The sequence below is a fragment of the Bactrocera neohumeralis genome, chromosome 4 (assembly GCF_024586455.1).
Source record: "Bactrocera neohumeralis isolate Rockhampton chromosome 4, APGP_CSIRO_Bneo_wtdbg2-racon-allhic-juicebox.fasta_v2, whole genome shotgun sequence".
In the NCBI taxonomy this organism is placed as follows: Eukaryota; Metazoa; Arthropoda; class Insecta; order Diptera; family Tephritidae; genus Bactrocera; species Bactrocera neohumeralis.
Genome location: NC_065921.1, coordinates 67,176,724 through 67,195,362, shown reverse-complemented (window position 1 = coordinate 67,195,362; position 18,639 = coordinate 67,176,724). Strand labels below are relative to the sequence as shown.

Below are 18,639 nucleotides of genomic sequence, written 5' to 3'. Positions count from 1 at the left end.
AGCATCTTCTTCCATCTATAAATACCGGACGCAGCTTTTGAAGCTTTCGGCTTCATCGGATCTTAATACAAATTTTTCCGAAGTCGATTGTGCGAAGAACATTTAGAAAGACTTGAATCTCTGTTACAATCCTTTCATTAAAATCTAATTTTCATGTTCATGTTCTCAAACTTATCAACGACAGTTTAAGCGTATTTTCCTTTAAAAAACTCTACTAGAGGAATATTTTTACTATTCTTCTTCTTCTTAGCGTAGACACCGCTTACGCGATTATAGCCGAGTTAACAACAGCGCGCCAGTCGTTTCTTCTTTTCCCTACGTGGCGCCAATTGGATATTCCAAGCGAAACCAGATCCTTCTCCACTTGGTCCTTCCAACGGAGTGGAAGTCTTCCTCTTCCTCTGCTTCCCCCGGCGCGTACTGCGTCCAATACTCTCAGAGCTGGAGTGTTTTCGTCCATCCGGACAACATGACCTAGCCAGCGTAGCCGCTGTCTTTTAATTCGCTGAACTATGTCGATGTCGTCGTAAATCTCGTACAGCTCATCGTTCCATCGAATGCGGTATTCGCCGTGGCCAACGCGCAAAGGACCATAAATCTTTCGCAGAACTTTCCTCTCGAAAACTCGCAGCGTCGACTCATCCGTTGTTGACATCGTCCAAGCCTCTGCACCATATAGCAGGACGGGAATTATGAGTGACTTATAGAGTTTGGTTTTTGTTTGTCGAGAGAGGACTTTGCTTCTCAATTGCCTACTCAGTCCGAAGTAGCACCTGTTGGCAAGATTTATCCTGCGTTGGATTTCTAGGCTGATATTGTTGGTGGTGTTTACTCTGGTTCCAAGATAGACGAAATTATCTACAACTTCAAAGTTATGACTGTCAACAGTGACGTGAGTGCAAAGTCGCGAGCGCGACGACTGTTTGTTTGATGACAAGAGATATTTCGTCTTGCCTTCGTTCACTGCCAGACCCATTTGTTTTACTTCCTTGTCCAGTCTGGAGAAAGCAGAACTAACGGCGCGGGTGTTAAGGCCGATGATATCAATATCATCGGCATACGCCAGCAGCTGTACACTCTTATAGAAGATGGTACCTTCTCTATTTAGTTCTGCGGCTCGAACTATTTTCTCCAAAAGCAGGTTGAAAAAGACGCACGATAGGGAATCGCCTTGTCTGAAACTTCGTTTGGTATCGAACGGCTCGGAGAGGTCCTTCCCGATTCTGACGGAGCTTTTGGTATTGCTCAACGTCAGTTTACACAGTCGTATTAGTTTTATGGGGATACCAAATTCAGACATCACGGCATAAAGGCAGCTCCTTTTCGTGCTGTCGAAAGTAGCTTTGAAATCGACGAAGAGGTGGTGTGTGTCGATTCTCCTTTCTCGGGTCTTTTCCAAGATTTGGCGCATGGTGAATATCTGGTTGGTTGTTGATTTTCCAGGTCTGAGGCCACACTGATAAGGCCCAATCAGTTTGTTGACGGTGGGCTTTAATCTTTCACACAATACGCTCGATAGAACCTTATAAGCGATGTTGAGGAGGCTAATCCCACGGTAGTTGGCGCAGATTGTGGGGTCTCCCTTTTTATGGATTGGGCATAGCACACTTAAATTCCAATCGTTGGGCATACTTTCGTCCGACCATATTTTACAAAGAAGCTGATGCATGCTCCCTATTAGTTCTTCGCCGCCGTGTTTGAATAGCTCGGCCGGTAGTCCGTCGGCCCCTGCCGCTTTGTTGTTCTTCAGGCGGGCGAATGCTATTCGAACTCCTTCATGGTCGGGTAGTGGAACGTCTGCTCCATCGTCATCGATTGGGGAATCGGGTTCTCCTTCTCCTGGTGTTGTGCGTTCACTGCCATTCAGCAGGCTGGAGAAGTGTTCCCTGCATAATTTAACTATGCTCTGGGCATCGGCGACTAGATCACCTTTGGGGACTCTACAAGGGTATGCTCCGGTCTTGAAACCTTCTGTAAGCCGCCGCATTTTTTGTAGAATTTTCGAGCATTACCCCTGTCGGCCAGCTTATCAAGCTCTTCGTACTCACGCATTTCGGCCTCTTTCTTCTTCCGTCTGCAAATGCGTCTCGCTTCCCTCTTCAACTCTCGGTATCTATCCCATCCCGCACGTGTTGTGGTCGATCGTAACGTTGCGAGGTAGGCAGCCTGTTTTCTCTCCGCTGCGACACGGCACTCCTCGTCGAAACAACTGTTCTTTTGCACTTTCCGAAAACCAATGGTTTCGGTTGCAACTGTACGTAAGGAATTTGAAATGCCGTCCCACAGTTCCCTTATACCGAGTTGTTGACTAGTGCTCTCAGAGAGCAGGAGTGCAAGCCGAGTAGAAAATCGTTCGGCTGTCTGTTGTGATTGCAGCTTCTCGACGTCGAACCTTCCTTGTGTTTGGTGGCGTGCGTTTTTTGCTGCACAGAGGCGAGTGCGAATCTTAGCTGCAACAAGATAGTGGTCCGAGTCGATGTTAGGACCTCGGAGCGCACGCACATCTAAAACACTGGAGACGTGTCTTCCATCTATCACAACATGATCGATCTGGTTGGTAGCTTTTCGATCCGGAGACAGCCAGGTAGCTTGATGAATCTTCTTATGCTGGAATCTAGTACTACAGATAACCATATTTCGGGCCCCGGCGAAGTCAATCGGCCTCAACCCATTAGGGGATGTTTCGTCGTGGAGGCCGAATTTACCGACCGTAGTGCCAAATATACCTTCTTTGCCCACCCTGGCGTTAAAGTCGCCAAGCACGATTTTGACATCGTGGCGGGGGCAGCTCTCATAAGCGCGCTCCAAGCGCTCATAGAAGGCATCTTTGGTCACATCATCCTTCTCTTCCGTCGGGGCGTGGGCGCAAATCAGCGATATGTTGAAGAACCTGGCTTTGATGCGGCGATGACGGCGGTGATGACATTCCACGATGCATGCCCTCAATTCGTAGACCTTATTTCGTTTGCCATGGTCGTCATCAAAAGAGGGGTCTCTCATCCGAGGCTGATTGCTAATTTTCATTGGTAGAGGTTTTTTACGTGTCGGGTCCCAAACCCAGCGCACAACCCTGCGGAGGGGATGTTTCGCCTTCTCACTTTAGCTCACCTTCAAACGGATGTTCTTAGGCTACCCAGAGGATAATTGGTCAAAGACCGGAAGTAGTGAGCTACTTGAGTCATATGTAAAAGAATCGTTTCTGGCCACTCCCAAGTGAATGGCGTTCAGAGAACTTTCCTCACTTGCGTGAACTTCTACATATGACTCCATCCTCCTTCGCTTAAGTCCCGTTTTTACTATTACTACTATTAAATAATACATTTCATTTAACATCGACCGAAAAAAAAGGAGAACTCAATATTAATGTGGAAGCCAACTTATCTTAATCTACATATACACAAAATTCCTATTGGCACTCGATAGAAGAGACCGTAGTAACATAATAGGAATATTAACTGTTCACTGTTTGGTGGCGACACGCGCCCGCAGGATGGGGCTGACAGATCGAGAAGACTGCAGGAAATGTTTAAAGCAGGGCACCAGGGAACCAATGGTGTGAACTTGTCCCACATCTCCCCACATCTGAGGTCCCCACGATAACTATGACACACTGGCGGAGATATCAATAGTGAGGCCGCAGAGTCTGTTAAAATTCACGTCAAGTGCTGACGTCCTAAAGGATGATAACTCCCCTTGGACCTAGCAACTAAACACCATCTGGTATCGCAAATGACCAAAACTGGTCTATGCGTGGCTTATTGGCCTACCAGATTAACTTTACCTATCTTAACATATGTATAGTACTGTAAACTTAAATAAGTCGCTTAAGTCCCGTTCAGCACTTACTAGTTCATAGTAGTATAACAAATAAGAAAGAGCAGAGAGATACTGACACTGGTTGCAACTTAAGCTAGCTCCAAATGAAGATCATGAATGGTGTGTTTAGATGAGACAATGGGATAACAAATTAGGTCACAGTTAGATCACTTTATTATATGGCTAAAATTCTTGAAACTGTAAGATACGAAAAACACTCTAAATTTTGTAATAATTTTCATTGAAAACTTAGGCGTTCAATGTTCTTTTTATGAAAGTACTACTTGGATTACTTTCCGTGAAAGTAGCTGTGATTATTGTTTCAAAACCCTTTAAAGTGGCCCATTCGAGATTTCTTAGATAGCAACTTTTCGTGTATAAAACGAGATTGTTGTTCCCATAAGATTTATAGTGTTTATTAATTATTTTAATTTTACGCGATTTTTTTCTTGAAACAGTCACTGAGTTCCCGTATTCCATGCTTCACATAAAAAGTTACTGTATCTGCCTCGAGCGAGATCAGTAAGTGTAGTTCAGCTACCAGCAGTTGTGGGTGATAATAGGGGTCGATATTGTACTTTGACTTATTGGCACTCAGGCGGTGAGGCTATAGATTTTTGAGAACGCAAATTGGTAAAGTTGCTGGTAGAAACATCTTGATTAATTATCCATTGTCTAGCTTTCGCCAAACTAAGGTAGAATCTTGTCTTTCTACGAACCCGTCGAATTGGCTGAAGCAGTTATTATCCGGCTCAATAAATATGTGGTTTGCTCTAGGCGCTTTATAGATATGAGACGGCCTTTTCGATCCAAACCTAGGAGCTTTAAACATGAGAGCGTAAAGGCATTTCTAGCTGTGCAAGAGTAATTATTCGTGGCCTCACAAAAAATCAGCCTATTTACCTAACCGAACATCTTATCAATAAAGTAAAACAGGTTTGATGATTTTTAAAGGGGGTGTTACGCTTTTTAATTGAAAAGGAAATAAGATAAATATTGCTGTAAGACCTCTAAGCCAGTCCAACATTCGGAATATTTCTCTCAATCTTATTGAAAACTTATATGAAGCGCCTAGGAAAAAGTCGAAGCTCAGCAAACGGAGTTGGTAAAAACGCAAGTTATTGCAAGACATGATGAAGACTCTCATTGAAAAGAATTTACAAACTGCAAATAAACAGTTCCAACAAAAAAGCATCATAGAAACTGCATGCATGGTACATATTTGTACGTATTTATGGACTTTTGGAACACAAAGCGGGCACTTCGTTAGAGCACTTTTGTTTGATTGCTGCTTACGCATGCGCATGCATACCTCTTTGCTTACATTTTTGGCAGCAGCCTGTACATGAAGCATTGTGTGTGTGTGTGTAAGTGTGGTACACAAACGCGAGTTATGAAACAATTAGAAAAGTTTTTGGCCTCTCTTTCTCAGACACCCAAAAGGCTATTTCAAACTACATATTTCTCGTAGGTTGAAAACGTTGCAGTTCAGTTGGTTGCATGCGTGTGTGTGAGTGCAAGTACCATACTTACATATATGCTAATATGTGCGTATGTCAGCAAGCACTTTGTGCAATTTGCACGGCTATCTTGGATTCAAGACACGCTTTGCACTCACGCAGACAAAAATTTTTGTTTCATGTTTTATTCGAAATATCGATATGTACATTAAGGCTAACCAAAAATATGGAGAATTGCGTACGCGGGAAATGTACTACAAATCATTGCGAACAACTTTGCCTAAGAGACTATGGGGCTAAAACCGATTTCAAGTCAGTCACTTAGATACATTTTGATATTCTAATCATCATTTGTCGGAACCCGTCAGATCGCACAATTATATCACATCTATTCTATGCAACCGATTATTCAGATTTTTTAAAATTTTCATGGAAATAAAATCGGCCTGCTCTAATCTACATTTATTCAGTTGCAAACACACCGTATTGACGCTTTTATATTTTTTTAAAACTTCCCGCCGATTTTCTCAAGCCACCTCTATTTACAAACTTCCAAATCTTTTATTTTTGCATTTTTCAAGCCTTTTGCTTTTGTTACTGTAGCCAGACTTGTAAATTTCACTTTGTGTGCATTTTTTTACAAATAACAACAACTAAAATAAATATGCAATTCCCACCAAAAAAACAAACATACTTTTTCATTAATTTTCATACATATGTGCGTTAGCAATTAATACAACGGGTGATCCAAGTAGAGATACTTTTTTCAATAGCCTATTTTTGACAGATTACACGTTAGCCCTGTCACGCTGTCATGTTATTTTTGTTCAATATTGTTTGGCATTTCATCATGCAAAGACTTACGCCTGAACAATGTTTACAAATTGTTCAATTTTATTACGAAAAGTCACGTTCTGTAAAGAATAAGTTTCGGGCGCTTTGCTCAATTTATGGTCAACATAATCGGCCTACTAAGTGTACTATTCGCACCGCTATCACCCACCTTGAGGCCCAGCATTCATTATTGTATAATATTCGACCGTATGGACCACGTCCAGCATGCAGGGAAAAAATATAGCAGCCGTAGTTGAAAGTGTACACGAAGATCGTGGAGAGTCTACTCGGCGCCATTCGCTGCCACTCGAACTGACGTATGGAACGACTTGGCGCAAATTAAGTCGAGATATTAAACTGAAATTGTAAAAACATAGCTTTTGCAAGAACTGAAGCCGCTCGACTTTCCCAAGAGACATCGCTTCGCTCTATGGGCACTTGAAAGGTTACAAAAAGATCCGACGTTAAGTGATGAGGCCAGTTCTGGCTCCATGTGTATGTAAATAAGCAAAATTGACACACAATAAAAAAAACGGTTTGGTGTGGTTTGTGGGCTGGTGGAATCATCGGTCCACAACTTTTCGAAAATGATGCCGGTGTGAACATAACCGTCAATGGCGACCGTTATCGCGACATGATAACTGACTATTTAAAGCTTGAAATTGAAGCTCATGATCTCGGCGACATTTGGTTTTAATAATTCGGCACCACTTCCCATAATAGATTTTTTGAGAGAACACTTCGGTGGACAGCCAATTTAAATTTTTGACTCGTTCGATTGACCCACCAAGATCGTATGATTTCACACCGCTAGACTTTTCCCTGTGGGGATATACAAAATCTAAAGTCTATGCGGACAATCCCGTTTACATTCAGGCTTTGGAGCAGCACATCAGGCTTGTCATTCGCCAGTTACCAGTCGAAATGCTGTCATTGAAAATTGTACTCAACGAAAGGATATACAATATTTCTGAGACGTAGTCGCGGCTAACATTTGAAAGAGATAATTTCCAATAAATAAATGCCAAAGAACGTTCTTTCAAATCATACTAAACATTTCCCATTAAATTTGTAGTTACTGTGTGTTTTCTTTAATAAAAAGGGGAACCCCAAAAGGCATCTCCCTTTATAATGTATATACACAGTCAAAAAATATATATGTAGATGGTTAAGGTAATTCGTGGACCAATTTTACACATTTTTGGAATTATGTTCACTTCATATTGCTAAAATAACTTACAAATTGATCGCTTATATAGCAATAAATTCAAACGGAAATCTGAAAATCTTTTATTCTGTACATAAAGTCTAGAAATTTACCTGATCAAAGCAGACTATTATAAGGAATCTCTGAATTTCAATAATATACCTCTGAACCGATATTTTCAGTAAAAAATTCGCCATAGGTAGTGAAGTTCACATGTTCAGAATCTGGAGATTGAAAAATTGTATACGGTTTCGATAGTCCTTGATTCAGTAATGACAGTATAGAAGCACTATTTTTGCATAGCTTTGAGTCCGAAAAAATCATTGGTGCCTGATATATATTATGTAAAGTAAAAAAATTAAAAGAAATTGAGAATTTGTTTTATGGGAAGTAGGCGTGGTTGTTGTCCGATTACACAATAATGTTGTGATTGTGTTCTGCAAAAATTTCAATCGGTCAAGTAATCTCTGAGATATAGATTTTCAGCTAAAGACGGACAGTGACATGCTCATTGGAATTACTCATATTAACTCCTCTTCTATCCATTTGTGGGTCGAAATTATTATTTGTTACATTCCGCGCCTTTATTCACTATTCAGTGGAATGGTTTGAAAGTTTAAACACAGTCATAGTCATAGTAAAAGTCCAACATTAGCACTAAGCATGCTATTTAGCTCTTTTTCAGTGTATTTAAATTTTTAGCCTAACTTTGCTAGATACTCGTAATTACATATCCCACCAAATATTCTGTTGCCTTTTGAGGTTTGATGCCATCCAGGGTTGAATATTCGATATGATTTTGAGCCATAAAAATCTACCCTGACGAATTTCTTGCTATTTTTCTCAAACAATACTAATTATTTGGGACCACAAACGTTATTCAGCACTTCTTAGAATTCAGTAATATTATGGTGACAGATACTATCTTCTATTCTACGCTTTAGCCATAATGAAATACACTTTTAAATAGCATTAGCTAAATACTTTCAAATGATATTCAACCCAAAATTTCATTGCCTTTTAAGGTTCAGAGCAACAGTTCTACTCTGATGAATATATAATTTTTATAATTAAAAGCTTACTAGCTGACCCGGCAGCCGTTGTCCTGCCTGAAATTATGTGTTTTGAAATGAAAAGAAAGTTGAATTTATATTGTGTTGAAAATCATTTATTTTCGATTTTTCCAAATTTTTTCAATGTAACGAAGCTTGATAAACAATATTTTTTGTTTTGTTTCGGTGCGTAAATGTACAGAGAAGATGGTTTTCCAACTCGTGAGCACGCCACGTCTATCCGGCCGTGTGAAAAACATAGCATTTCCAAATTTATGCCACACACTTCTAGCGACTATCCTTGTGTCCTATTGATTCTCATATCAAATGCAATTTTCACTGGAAACGGAATGCGTTGGAACTGATATGGAAAATTGTAGAACTATGGAAAGGAATTGTAGAAAGCATTCTGCCCTTTATAAGATAAACTGAAAAGGTTTGAACTGAAATGGCAAATCGTTGGAGCTCAGAGGAATTCGTAGAGTCAAGCATTCTGCCCCATTCTATAAGATAGCTACGTTACAATCAGTCGGGTTGCATTACACAGTTTCGGTGCTTGAAGACTGCGAAACATAATAACGACAGATCCAACTTTGAGACGCAAATAATGCGGTGTCATACCAAGCCTCTTCAAAGCACTTAGAAATTCCACTTGATAATTCGCGGCTTCGTCTCATTGTCAAGACGATCGATCGATTTGTATGAGCGCAAGTCTCCCGGAATTTGACTTTAAATCTTCCAGTTTAAGTCAACAACATCGGTATTTTTGGCAGCTAAAATTGTGCGTGCTCTCAAGAAATCGTAGTTACGATAATTTGGTCAATGTCTGAATATTCTTTATGAGTTCATCTTTCATGAATTGATAAACGGCAGATGGAATTGATATTAAACCGCCGGAAGTATCAACCAGAATTTTTTGGAGAACTAAAAGAATAGAGAAGGTTCAAAGCGTAAAAAATGCGATGAGCGTGTTTCACCACAGCAAGATCAGAAGGAGAAATCTTAACAGTGGCGCGTGAACAGAGCTGAGCATTCAATGAAAATTATGCTCAGAAATATACATTGCTATTACAGACGCATGTTGGCCTTTCGCTTATATTTTTATATGTTTACATGCAATCATATTAATTGATATGAATATCATTTTGCGAATTTTTCTGAATTCGTTCAAAATTGATAACATTATCATTAAATTATGCTATTTTCAAAGTAATATTTGTAGGTAATGTACAAATAAGAGATACCTTTTAAAAATTTCGTATGTTTGATAATATGTATGTCATAAATTCACAATATGTATGTATATGGATACGTTATATGTATATATTTATGACATACTTTCATAATATCCTAAAAAACTTAATATATTACAAGAATATTGTCTGTAAATTACATTTCTTCATTTAAATTTTCATACGCATCTACATATTAGCACATAGTTACATAGTACATACATACATATGTAAGTACAATTCAAATTCAAATCGTGATATTATCATTTATCAGTAAAAAGCGTGAGCGCACTGCTCTATATGTACATACATATGCATATGTGCACGACATTGCCCAACAAATAATGTATACACAAACCAACATACAAATATGCGTACACATGTAAATATGTGCGTATGACATTCCCACACAAATAATGCATACACAACATACATACTTATATGCGTTCACATATAGATATGTATGTCATCCGCAAATATTACGAATATTGTTCTACAAAAACAACAATGGGTTCAAATAGCATCAGCGGCGTCACAAGTCAATATGGCAGCCAAGTCGATGCCCAAATTTGTAGAAAAACACCTAACAACAATATTTTCATTCATGAACGCAAGCGCACTTTCAACAGGCAAACTTGCTTCATTCATAAAAACAGACGCCATAACATCTCCCCGAGCATGCCTTTGCCCACAAGCGTCTTTTCGCGACGATGGCAAAAGCTAAAAATCATAAATTGAACAACTTTCTGATGCTTCTTCACAGAAAGAAGTGACAAAAGTGGCAACATAGCCGTTGTCGATTTACAATATTTGTCTAAAATATTTTTCCGTGACTCGCAAAAATCTGCGTCGATATGTATGCAAGCTCACACACAAACATATATATCTACGCTGGTTTGTTTGCGACGCTGGTACAGCGGCAAGGGAAGCAGTGGCAATTGGCGATCGTTCGTTTGTGTTTTCGGCACAGCTCGGATTTTCTACCAACAACACAATGTTGTGACGCGTCAGCTTTGGGCACATTGAAGTGCTGAAGACAATGAGCGCGACCGACTGCAAGCGACATCTGTCAATTATTACAATACACACGTTCTTAGGGACACAGTTATTGAAGCAGCTGCAGAACTACATAACTGTGTCCATAAGAACATGTGTATTCTAATATTTGACAGATGTCGTTTGCAGTCTGTCGCGCTCATTGTGTTCAGCACTTGACTCTTTGACTTGAAAGCAAAAAATATGAGCTTCGCCATTGGTTGTTCGCGTCAACGGAAATTTCGCATGAAGCATTGAATGTACATATTTACATACATTTGTTGCATGTAGACAAATTTACGAACATTATGCGTATGGTTCTTATATTTGTTTACATGCACACATAATAATACATATATATATGGGCAAATGTGCGACCGCTTGGTCATTTAACATGATATCGAAAAGTTTATTGACGAAAGCAAATATTTATTTAAGTATATTATTATACATATGAATGTCGTACCAAACCTATATAAAATGCATAATTAGATAATATAACAAATCTTATTGAATTATACATATATTTGCAAAGATTTTATGGAATTCATCATAAAATAGCTCAATTTTAAAATATATATGTACATACTTATGTGCTTCCATAACAAATATACATACATACAAACATATGTATACCGATCTATAAATTACATACATATATGCAGCATCGTTTGCGCATAGTAAATATGCGAATCTGTAAGCGTACATTCCTTAACATTGGAATTATTATTTTTCTCATTTAACACTGAAAATGCTCAATTCTGCTATTTTCGTGTCCCCTGATGTTAAGTGGTGAAACACGCTAATAATTTTCTGTGGTGAAACACGCTCATCCAAAACAGTAAATATCCCAAAATTGAAATATCCCTAAATTTTCGTCATCGTGAACCTTCTCTATAAATATACGTTCTCTGAGAGAAGGTTCACGATGACGAAAATTTAGGGATATTTCACTGGGATATTTATGTTTTGGATGAGCGTGTTTCACAAAATTATTAGCGTGTATTCACCACTATATAAATAGCAGAATTTTTCAGTGTTAAATGAGAAAAATAATAATTCCAATGTTAAGGAATGTACGCTTACAGATTCGCATATTTACTATGCGCAAACGATGCTGCATATATGTATGTAATTTATAGATCGGTATACATCTGTTTGTATGTATGTATATTTGTTATGGAAGCACATAAGTATGTACATACATATTTTAAAATTGAGCTATTTTATGATGAATTCCATAAAATCTTTGCAAATATGTACATATATAATTCAATAAGATTTTTATTACTATCTAATTATGCATTTTATATACTTAGGTTTGGTACGACATTCATATGTATAATAATATACTTAAATAAATATTTGCTTTCGTCAATAAACTTTTCGATATCATGTTAAATGACCAAGCGGTCGCACATTTGCCCATATATGTATTATTATGTGTGCATGTAAACAAATATAAGTACCATAAGCATAATATTCGTAAATTTGTCTACATGCAACAAATGTATGTAAATATGTACATTCAATGCTTCATGCGAAATTTCCGTTGACGCGAACAACCAATGGCGAAGCTCATATTTTTTGCTTTCAAGTCAAAGAGTCAAGTGCTGAAGACAATGAGCGCGACAGACTGCAAACGACATCTGTCAAATATTAGAATACACATGTTCTTATGGACACAGTTATGTAGCTCTGCAGCTGCTTCAATAACTGTGTCCCTAAGAACGTGTAACAATATTTTGTACATTCCTTGACAGATGTCAATCTCGGTTATTGCAGTCGGTCGCGCTCATTGTCTTCAGCACTTCACATATGTGCCCATAGCTGACGCGAGTAGTATTAAAACAATAATTTCTATGGTAGAAAAACCGTGAGATGCCGAAAATACAGTTAACGAACGATCGATTTTCAATTGTACACTGCTTCCCTTCCGCTGTACCATAAATCAGCCGGAATAAATAGCGTATATATATATGTTTGTGTGTGAGCTTCGACAAATAAACTATCGACGCAATTTTATTCTAAAAATATTTTAGACAAATATTGTAAATCGACAACGGCTTGTTGCCACTTTTTCTTCTTTCTGTGAAGAATATCAGAAAGTTGTTCAATTTATGATTTTTAGCTTTTGCCATCGTCGCGAAAAGACGCTTGTGGGCAAAGGCATGCTCGGGGAGATGTGACGGCGTCTGTTTTTATGAATGGAGCAAGTTTGCCTGTTGAAAGTGCGCTTGCGTTCATGAATGAAAATATTGTTGTTAGGTGTTTTTCTACAAATTTGGGCATCGACTTGGCTGCCATATTGACTTGTGACGCCGCTGATGCTATTTGAACCCATTGTTGTTTTTGTAGAACAATATTCGTAATATTTGCGGATGACATACATATCTATATGTGAACGCATATAAGTATGTATGTTGTGTATGCATTATTTGTGTGGGAATGTCATACGCACATATTTACATGTGTACGCATATTTGTATGTTGGTTTGTGTATACATTATTTGTTGGGCAATGTCGTGCACATATGCATATGTATGTACATATAGAGCAGTGCGCTCACGCTTTTTACTGATAAATGATAATATCACGATTTGAATTTGAATTGTACTTACATATGTACATATGTATGTATATAACTATGTGCTAATATGTAGATGCGTATGAAAATTTAAATGAAGAAATGTAATTTACAGACAATATTCTTGTAATATATTAAGTTTTTTAGGATATTATGAAAGTATGTCATAAATATATACATATAACGTATCCACATACATACATATGTATGTACATACATATTTGTGAATTTATGACATACATACATATTATCAAACATACGAAATTTTTAAAAGGTATCTCTTATTTGTACATTACCTACAAATATTACTTTGAAAATAGCATAATTTAATGATAATGTTATCAATTTTGAACGAATTCAGAAAAATTCGCAAAATGATATTCATATCAATTAATATGATTGCATGTAAACATATAAAAATATAAGCGAAAGGCCAACATGCGTCTGTAATAGCAATGTATATTTCTGAGCATAATTTTCATTGAATGCTCAGCTCTGTTCACGCGCCACTGTTAAGATTTCTCCTTCTGATCTTGCTGTGGTGAAACACGCTCATCGCATTTTGTTAGCCAAAAATATTTTTTACGCTCTCCGCGCCGTGAACCTTCTCTATTCTTTTACGTTCTCTGCCGAAGGTCATTTTTCCGGTGGATTGTGTAAATATTTGAGAACACACCTGGATGTCAATCTAGTGGTTGGCCTTCCTTTCTGCGTAATTTTGTTGCTGGCGGTGTTTCCACTGGCTGCACTATATTCTCTAAGTTGAAGTACACTCTTTGGCCATTCTGCAAATTAACTGCGAGACGCAAAACAGTCGGAAAACGTTCATGAATTGCTAAAGTAAATATCCTACAAAGCGCTTTATTGCAGTTCGACCGTATCGTTCAAGGCCCATAACTGCCACGTTGCATCCCTTAGTGACTTACTTGCAAACATATTTGATCGATTTCACCAAACTACAATATCAAACATTGACAGATTTGAATGTGAATTAGACAACAGTGGCGAATATAGTACGATCCATATGTTGTCAACTTCGATATTCACTACTCTAAGTTGTATGGTCGTCTGATGAGCTACGACGATAGAATGGATATCCATCATTTCCAGTTTGCGATTCCGAAAGAAAAGCAAGTGGATAGTGTTTCGTGCATTTATTGTTAGACATACAAACCGACTGTTGTTTAAAAAGTCGTGCTGTGACAACGTGGCGATCGCTTGCTGATTGACCCCGATCCATAATTCCACACGTATGTCATCGCATCCTGGGAGTACTTGTTCATGTGCCTTGGCGTTGATGGCAAAAAGAACACCGACCGATATTAGCGGGACCTCTTCGCGGCTTCGAAACAAATTTCAATCTGTAATTGATCACTTCGTTTGAAACACACATAAAGTTTTCACTGAAACAAAGAAACCTTTGAATAGTAATTTTATGCGCTGAATTGCTTCAGTTACTAAATTTAGAAACTAAAATTTAATAATTTTTCAGAAATACTGCTTGAAAGTATATTATTAAGAATAGCATCATAAAGCTTGACTTATTCTTATTTTCTCTTCAGCTGACGTCCACTGCTGCACTGGAACTGAGAACTCCCGATTTGGAAGCTTTTGCTAACTATGATGTAAGCACACATATACAATTTTGAAATTGAAACCTTACATTATCATTATATGTTTGCCTTCACATCCCGCTCTTTTTCTCCCTATCTCTCCATCTCACTCAAACACAGGACATGCGTCGTTACATTGCTTCACGCAATCAGCGCTCCATGCGTTACATAGATAATCCAACAGAAGACACTTACCTTAAAGCCTATAATGACCATCATGAATTCAATTCACGCCAACGTCTACGACGGGCGACGAAAGCTGAGCAAGCACGGAAATTGCCCACTGAGCCACAGCTGGTGAAATTTGAAATTAGCGATGCGCTTGAGCCCAGTCCCGAGGTAAAGGAACTCATACGGCAGCATCGCAGTCGAGAGGAAAAGCCAACAACTGCGACAAGTACAACCAATGCGGATGAGAAAAATACGACAACTTCGACAAAAGAGTCACTGAAAGCGAGAACTAAGGTAACCACAGCAGCTCCGAAACGTTCTTCACGAGGTGCACGTGCAAGGATTACGCCCAACAAACGTGCGAAACGCGCAGCACCTAATACACCAGCAAATCGCCAGTCATTCAATTTTCAAGTAAAACTAATACCTTTCGATATTTCCGAGGCACGTGAGCCCGATGAGCAAACGAAGGCACTGATAAGACGCATGCGTAATCTAGAGCTACAAAAGTTAAGTAACAATGCCGCTGTCAGCACTGTAGCACCAACAGTGATACGTGTGCATCGGAATGCGCCCGCAACAGGTATTGTAACCGCGCCGCTGCCAACCTTTAATCCGGGAAAATACTATCGGCCAAAAACTGGCAAGCTCTTCATGAAGCGTAAGGGCAAACGCGTCAAGCGCTCGGCTCCGCAGATGATACGCTTCGAGTTAGAGGATGCGCGTGAGCCGAACGGAGCTATATTCGAACAATTACGTTTGGTTAGACAAAGTCGCAAAGATGCTAAAGCTAAGGATCAACAAAACACTAACGAAGGGAGTTATGCTGTTATTAATAAGCGAGAAGCCCGTATGGATACAAAGAAAGCCCAGCCCGCTGAGCTGCCTGTTAAGGAGGACGTTGACGAAGGCGACAATGATCAGAGCAATGGCGAGAGCAAGCGCACATTTGTCTATAAGGAAGCACCCATCGTGAAGGCAAAAAAGTCTATTAGTTCGTTGCCCGTGGAGGTGCAAAAGATCATCACACATCTGATGAAAGATCATGGCGCTGGTGGTGGTGGTGCCGTTGGTGGTGGCAAAGCTTATGTGAAATACATACCAGCACATATGGTCGACTATCGTCAATTGAAATCGCTTTATGGTGCGAAGCTCGCCTTACCGCCGACCTACAGCCTTGGTAGTGGTGGCAGTAAACTATCCCCCGCATCCTATATAAAATACATACCACCACATCAGAAGGGTGAACAATTACAGGTGCAAATCCACCCAGTGCCGGTTGTTGAAAAGATCCGTTACATATATACGCCTGTCGCCGCCGCACCGGTCAATCATGGTTATGATGCTAACGCACATGCAGCGGTGACTGCAGAGGAACAAGCGGCAGCACGCGCTGCTGCTACTCACGCGGTACAGGCGGCCTATGCTGGTCAAAATGTACATGCAGTGGCCGAAGCTCAAGCTGCTCAGGCAGCTCATGCCGCCCATGCAGCTCAAGCTCAACATGGCGTGGGAGTCGCACACATCGCTGAAAACTACGGAGCTAAAGCTAGTGCAGAGGAGGGAGGCGCCGAAGATGGCGAACAAGAAGGCGGTGGTGTCGCACATCCCATTGTAGTACAGGAAAATGCCGGCGCTGGTCATCAAGGGCTTCAAGCAGCACCGGTCGCAGTACACCACACTTATGCAGCCGATGTGTCGCATGCATTGCAGGAAGAAGTACCCGCGACGGTCGCTATCAAAGCTATACACTTTCGACCCTCGAAGCCCGATCCTCTACTTAACGAGAATAAACTGACAGAAGCCGCTGTTGGCGAAGCAGGCGGATATGGTGATAGTCATGTTAGCTATGGCGGCGTTCATGGTGGCAACGGAGGTGGTGAACAACAAATTATAGCGGTATATGCAGCTGCTCACGCAGGCGGTGGACAAACAGCTGGCGGTCATGCCGAAGTGGCCCCTCAATACGTCGAAAACTATAAATATGAAGTAGGTCAAGCGGCAGCACAGCCACAGAAAGAAGCCGAAGTACCGCTGGTAAAAATCGAGTATCATGGTCCGGCGGATGATATTAAACAGAATTTCAAAGAGCTGCCCGAATTCAAGCAACTCTCCACATTAGTCGGCAAGTCAACCGAAGATCAAATCCATGGTCTAACCTATCTCTTGGCCAAAGAGATGCAGAACAAACTGAAGTTGCAGCGTAAAAAGCTATACATTGCAGCTGGTCCCGGTGCACACACCAATACCGCACCCATAGTTTTCCCGCACGAACAGCAACAAGTAGGCGAACTGAAGCAACAACAAGTACAAGCTAATGCTGGCGGTATTCATGGACGTCTAATCGGTATGGCCAAGTCCAAAGAATATATACCAATTGTGGAACACGGTCCTGTGGCCGAACAAAAAGCAGCTTCTGGCGCTGGTGGTGGTGCTGAAGGTGGCGGCCATGGTCCGGTGCAGCATATTGCCATTCCTGCACCGAAGCAATACGTAGCCATTAAAGTCGAACCAAAAGCCCCACTGCCGAACTCATTTGTAGAGTATGGGCTCTCGCCAAATTATCAGGGCATCAAAGGCGCTGAAGCTGGCGCAGGTGCTGAGGCTGGGCAGAAAACCAAGTTATTAGTGGAACAAGTAATACATCATCCGAGATTGCAGTATAAAGGTAGCGCTGGAGCTGAGCATGCGAAGGCAATTGTGGCTGAAGCTAAGCAACATGGCAACGGTGCATCTAGTGAGCAGAGCCTGAGCTATGGTGATGAGGTGAGTTTAACTAAAGCATTGTTAATATGGCATTTTGTGAAAATTTTCACCATATATACAAGTATATGAAGCTTCAACAGTTTGATGTAGATTCAGTTATGTATGTAGTCTTCAAACTTCTTCGAAGGTTTTTGCCTCATAACCAAAACTATTCTGTATATTTAAATTGTGACTACATCATCGACTAGCTCAAGTTCTACTTCTAATATAGGAACGTATTTTTTCACATTTCCATATATATTTCGAGTTTTATTAATCTTTCAAAGTCAGAGAAAGAGTAGAATCATTTACCGAAGGTTTCAAACGATTTCTTTTTGACAAGAGTATCGCGTATCTGAGGGACATATTTTAGAGTATTTATGTTACTGATCAACTTTTAAGGCTCAAAATTTTGTCTTTGAAGAGATGAGAATCGGTCGAAAACCGATATTGACGATACTCATACAAGGGACAATATTAACATCGTTAAAATCTCACGAACCCTGGCAAAGCAGTACTTTGATCATTCCAGTTTAGAGTTGTTCTGTCAAATATTTAATCTTTTTAAACCAAAGATGGACCAAAATCAAAGGCATGTGACAATGCACAAATGAGGTAGTACGACGACAATTGAACATGCCACTCAATGCTGAATAAAGAACCCAAACAGACGGAACAAAATTTAAAGACATTCGATTGCAGCGATTGACTTGAAGAAAACTTCTGTATATCGAAAAGCGAACTCAGACAAACTATGTTTGTCTACATACATATATGCTATGGGTTAAGTAGGGACTCCACCATACGGACATAGAACGACTCAATGAGGTTGAACGAAAAGAAAGAAAATAAATGGAGACCGGCAAGAATAGAAAAATATTTTAGAG

At 39.8% G+C, this 18,639-nt stretch overlaps 2 protein-coding genes across 2 annotated transcripts in view; both read left to right on the top strand.

The window, feature by feature from the left end:
• Positions 1-18,639, top strand: part of LOC126755838 (uncharacterized) — an 84,034-nt gene that overhangs the window by 13,054 nt on the left and 52,341 nt on the right. The window contains exons 2-3 of the mRNA XM_050468556.1: positions 14,786-14,848; positions 14,957-17,773. Of these exons, the coding sequence (XP_050324513.1) occupies positions 14,786-14,848; positions 14,957-17,773 (2,880 nt within the window). The remainder of the gene's footprint in view (positions 1-14,785; positions 14,849-14,956; positions 17,774-18,639) is intronic.
• The window catches only part of LOC126757034 (stomatin-like protein 2, mitochondrial), a 385,292-nt gene continuing 380,321 nt past the window's right edge, over positions 13,669-18,639 (top strand). Inside the window, exon 1 of the mRNA XM_050470619.1 lies at positions 13,669-13,680. The gene's annotated coding sequence lies outside the window, so the exon portion shown is untranslated. The remainder of the gene's footprint in view (positions 13,681-18,639) is intronic.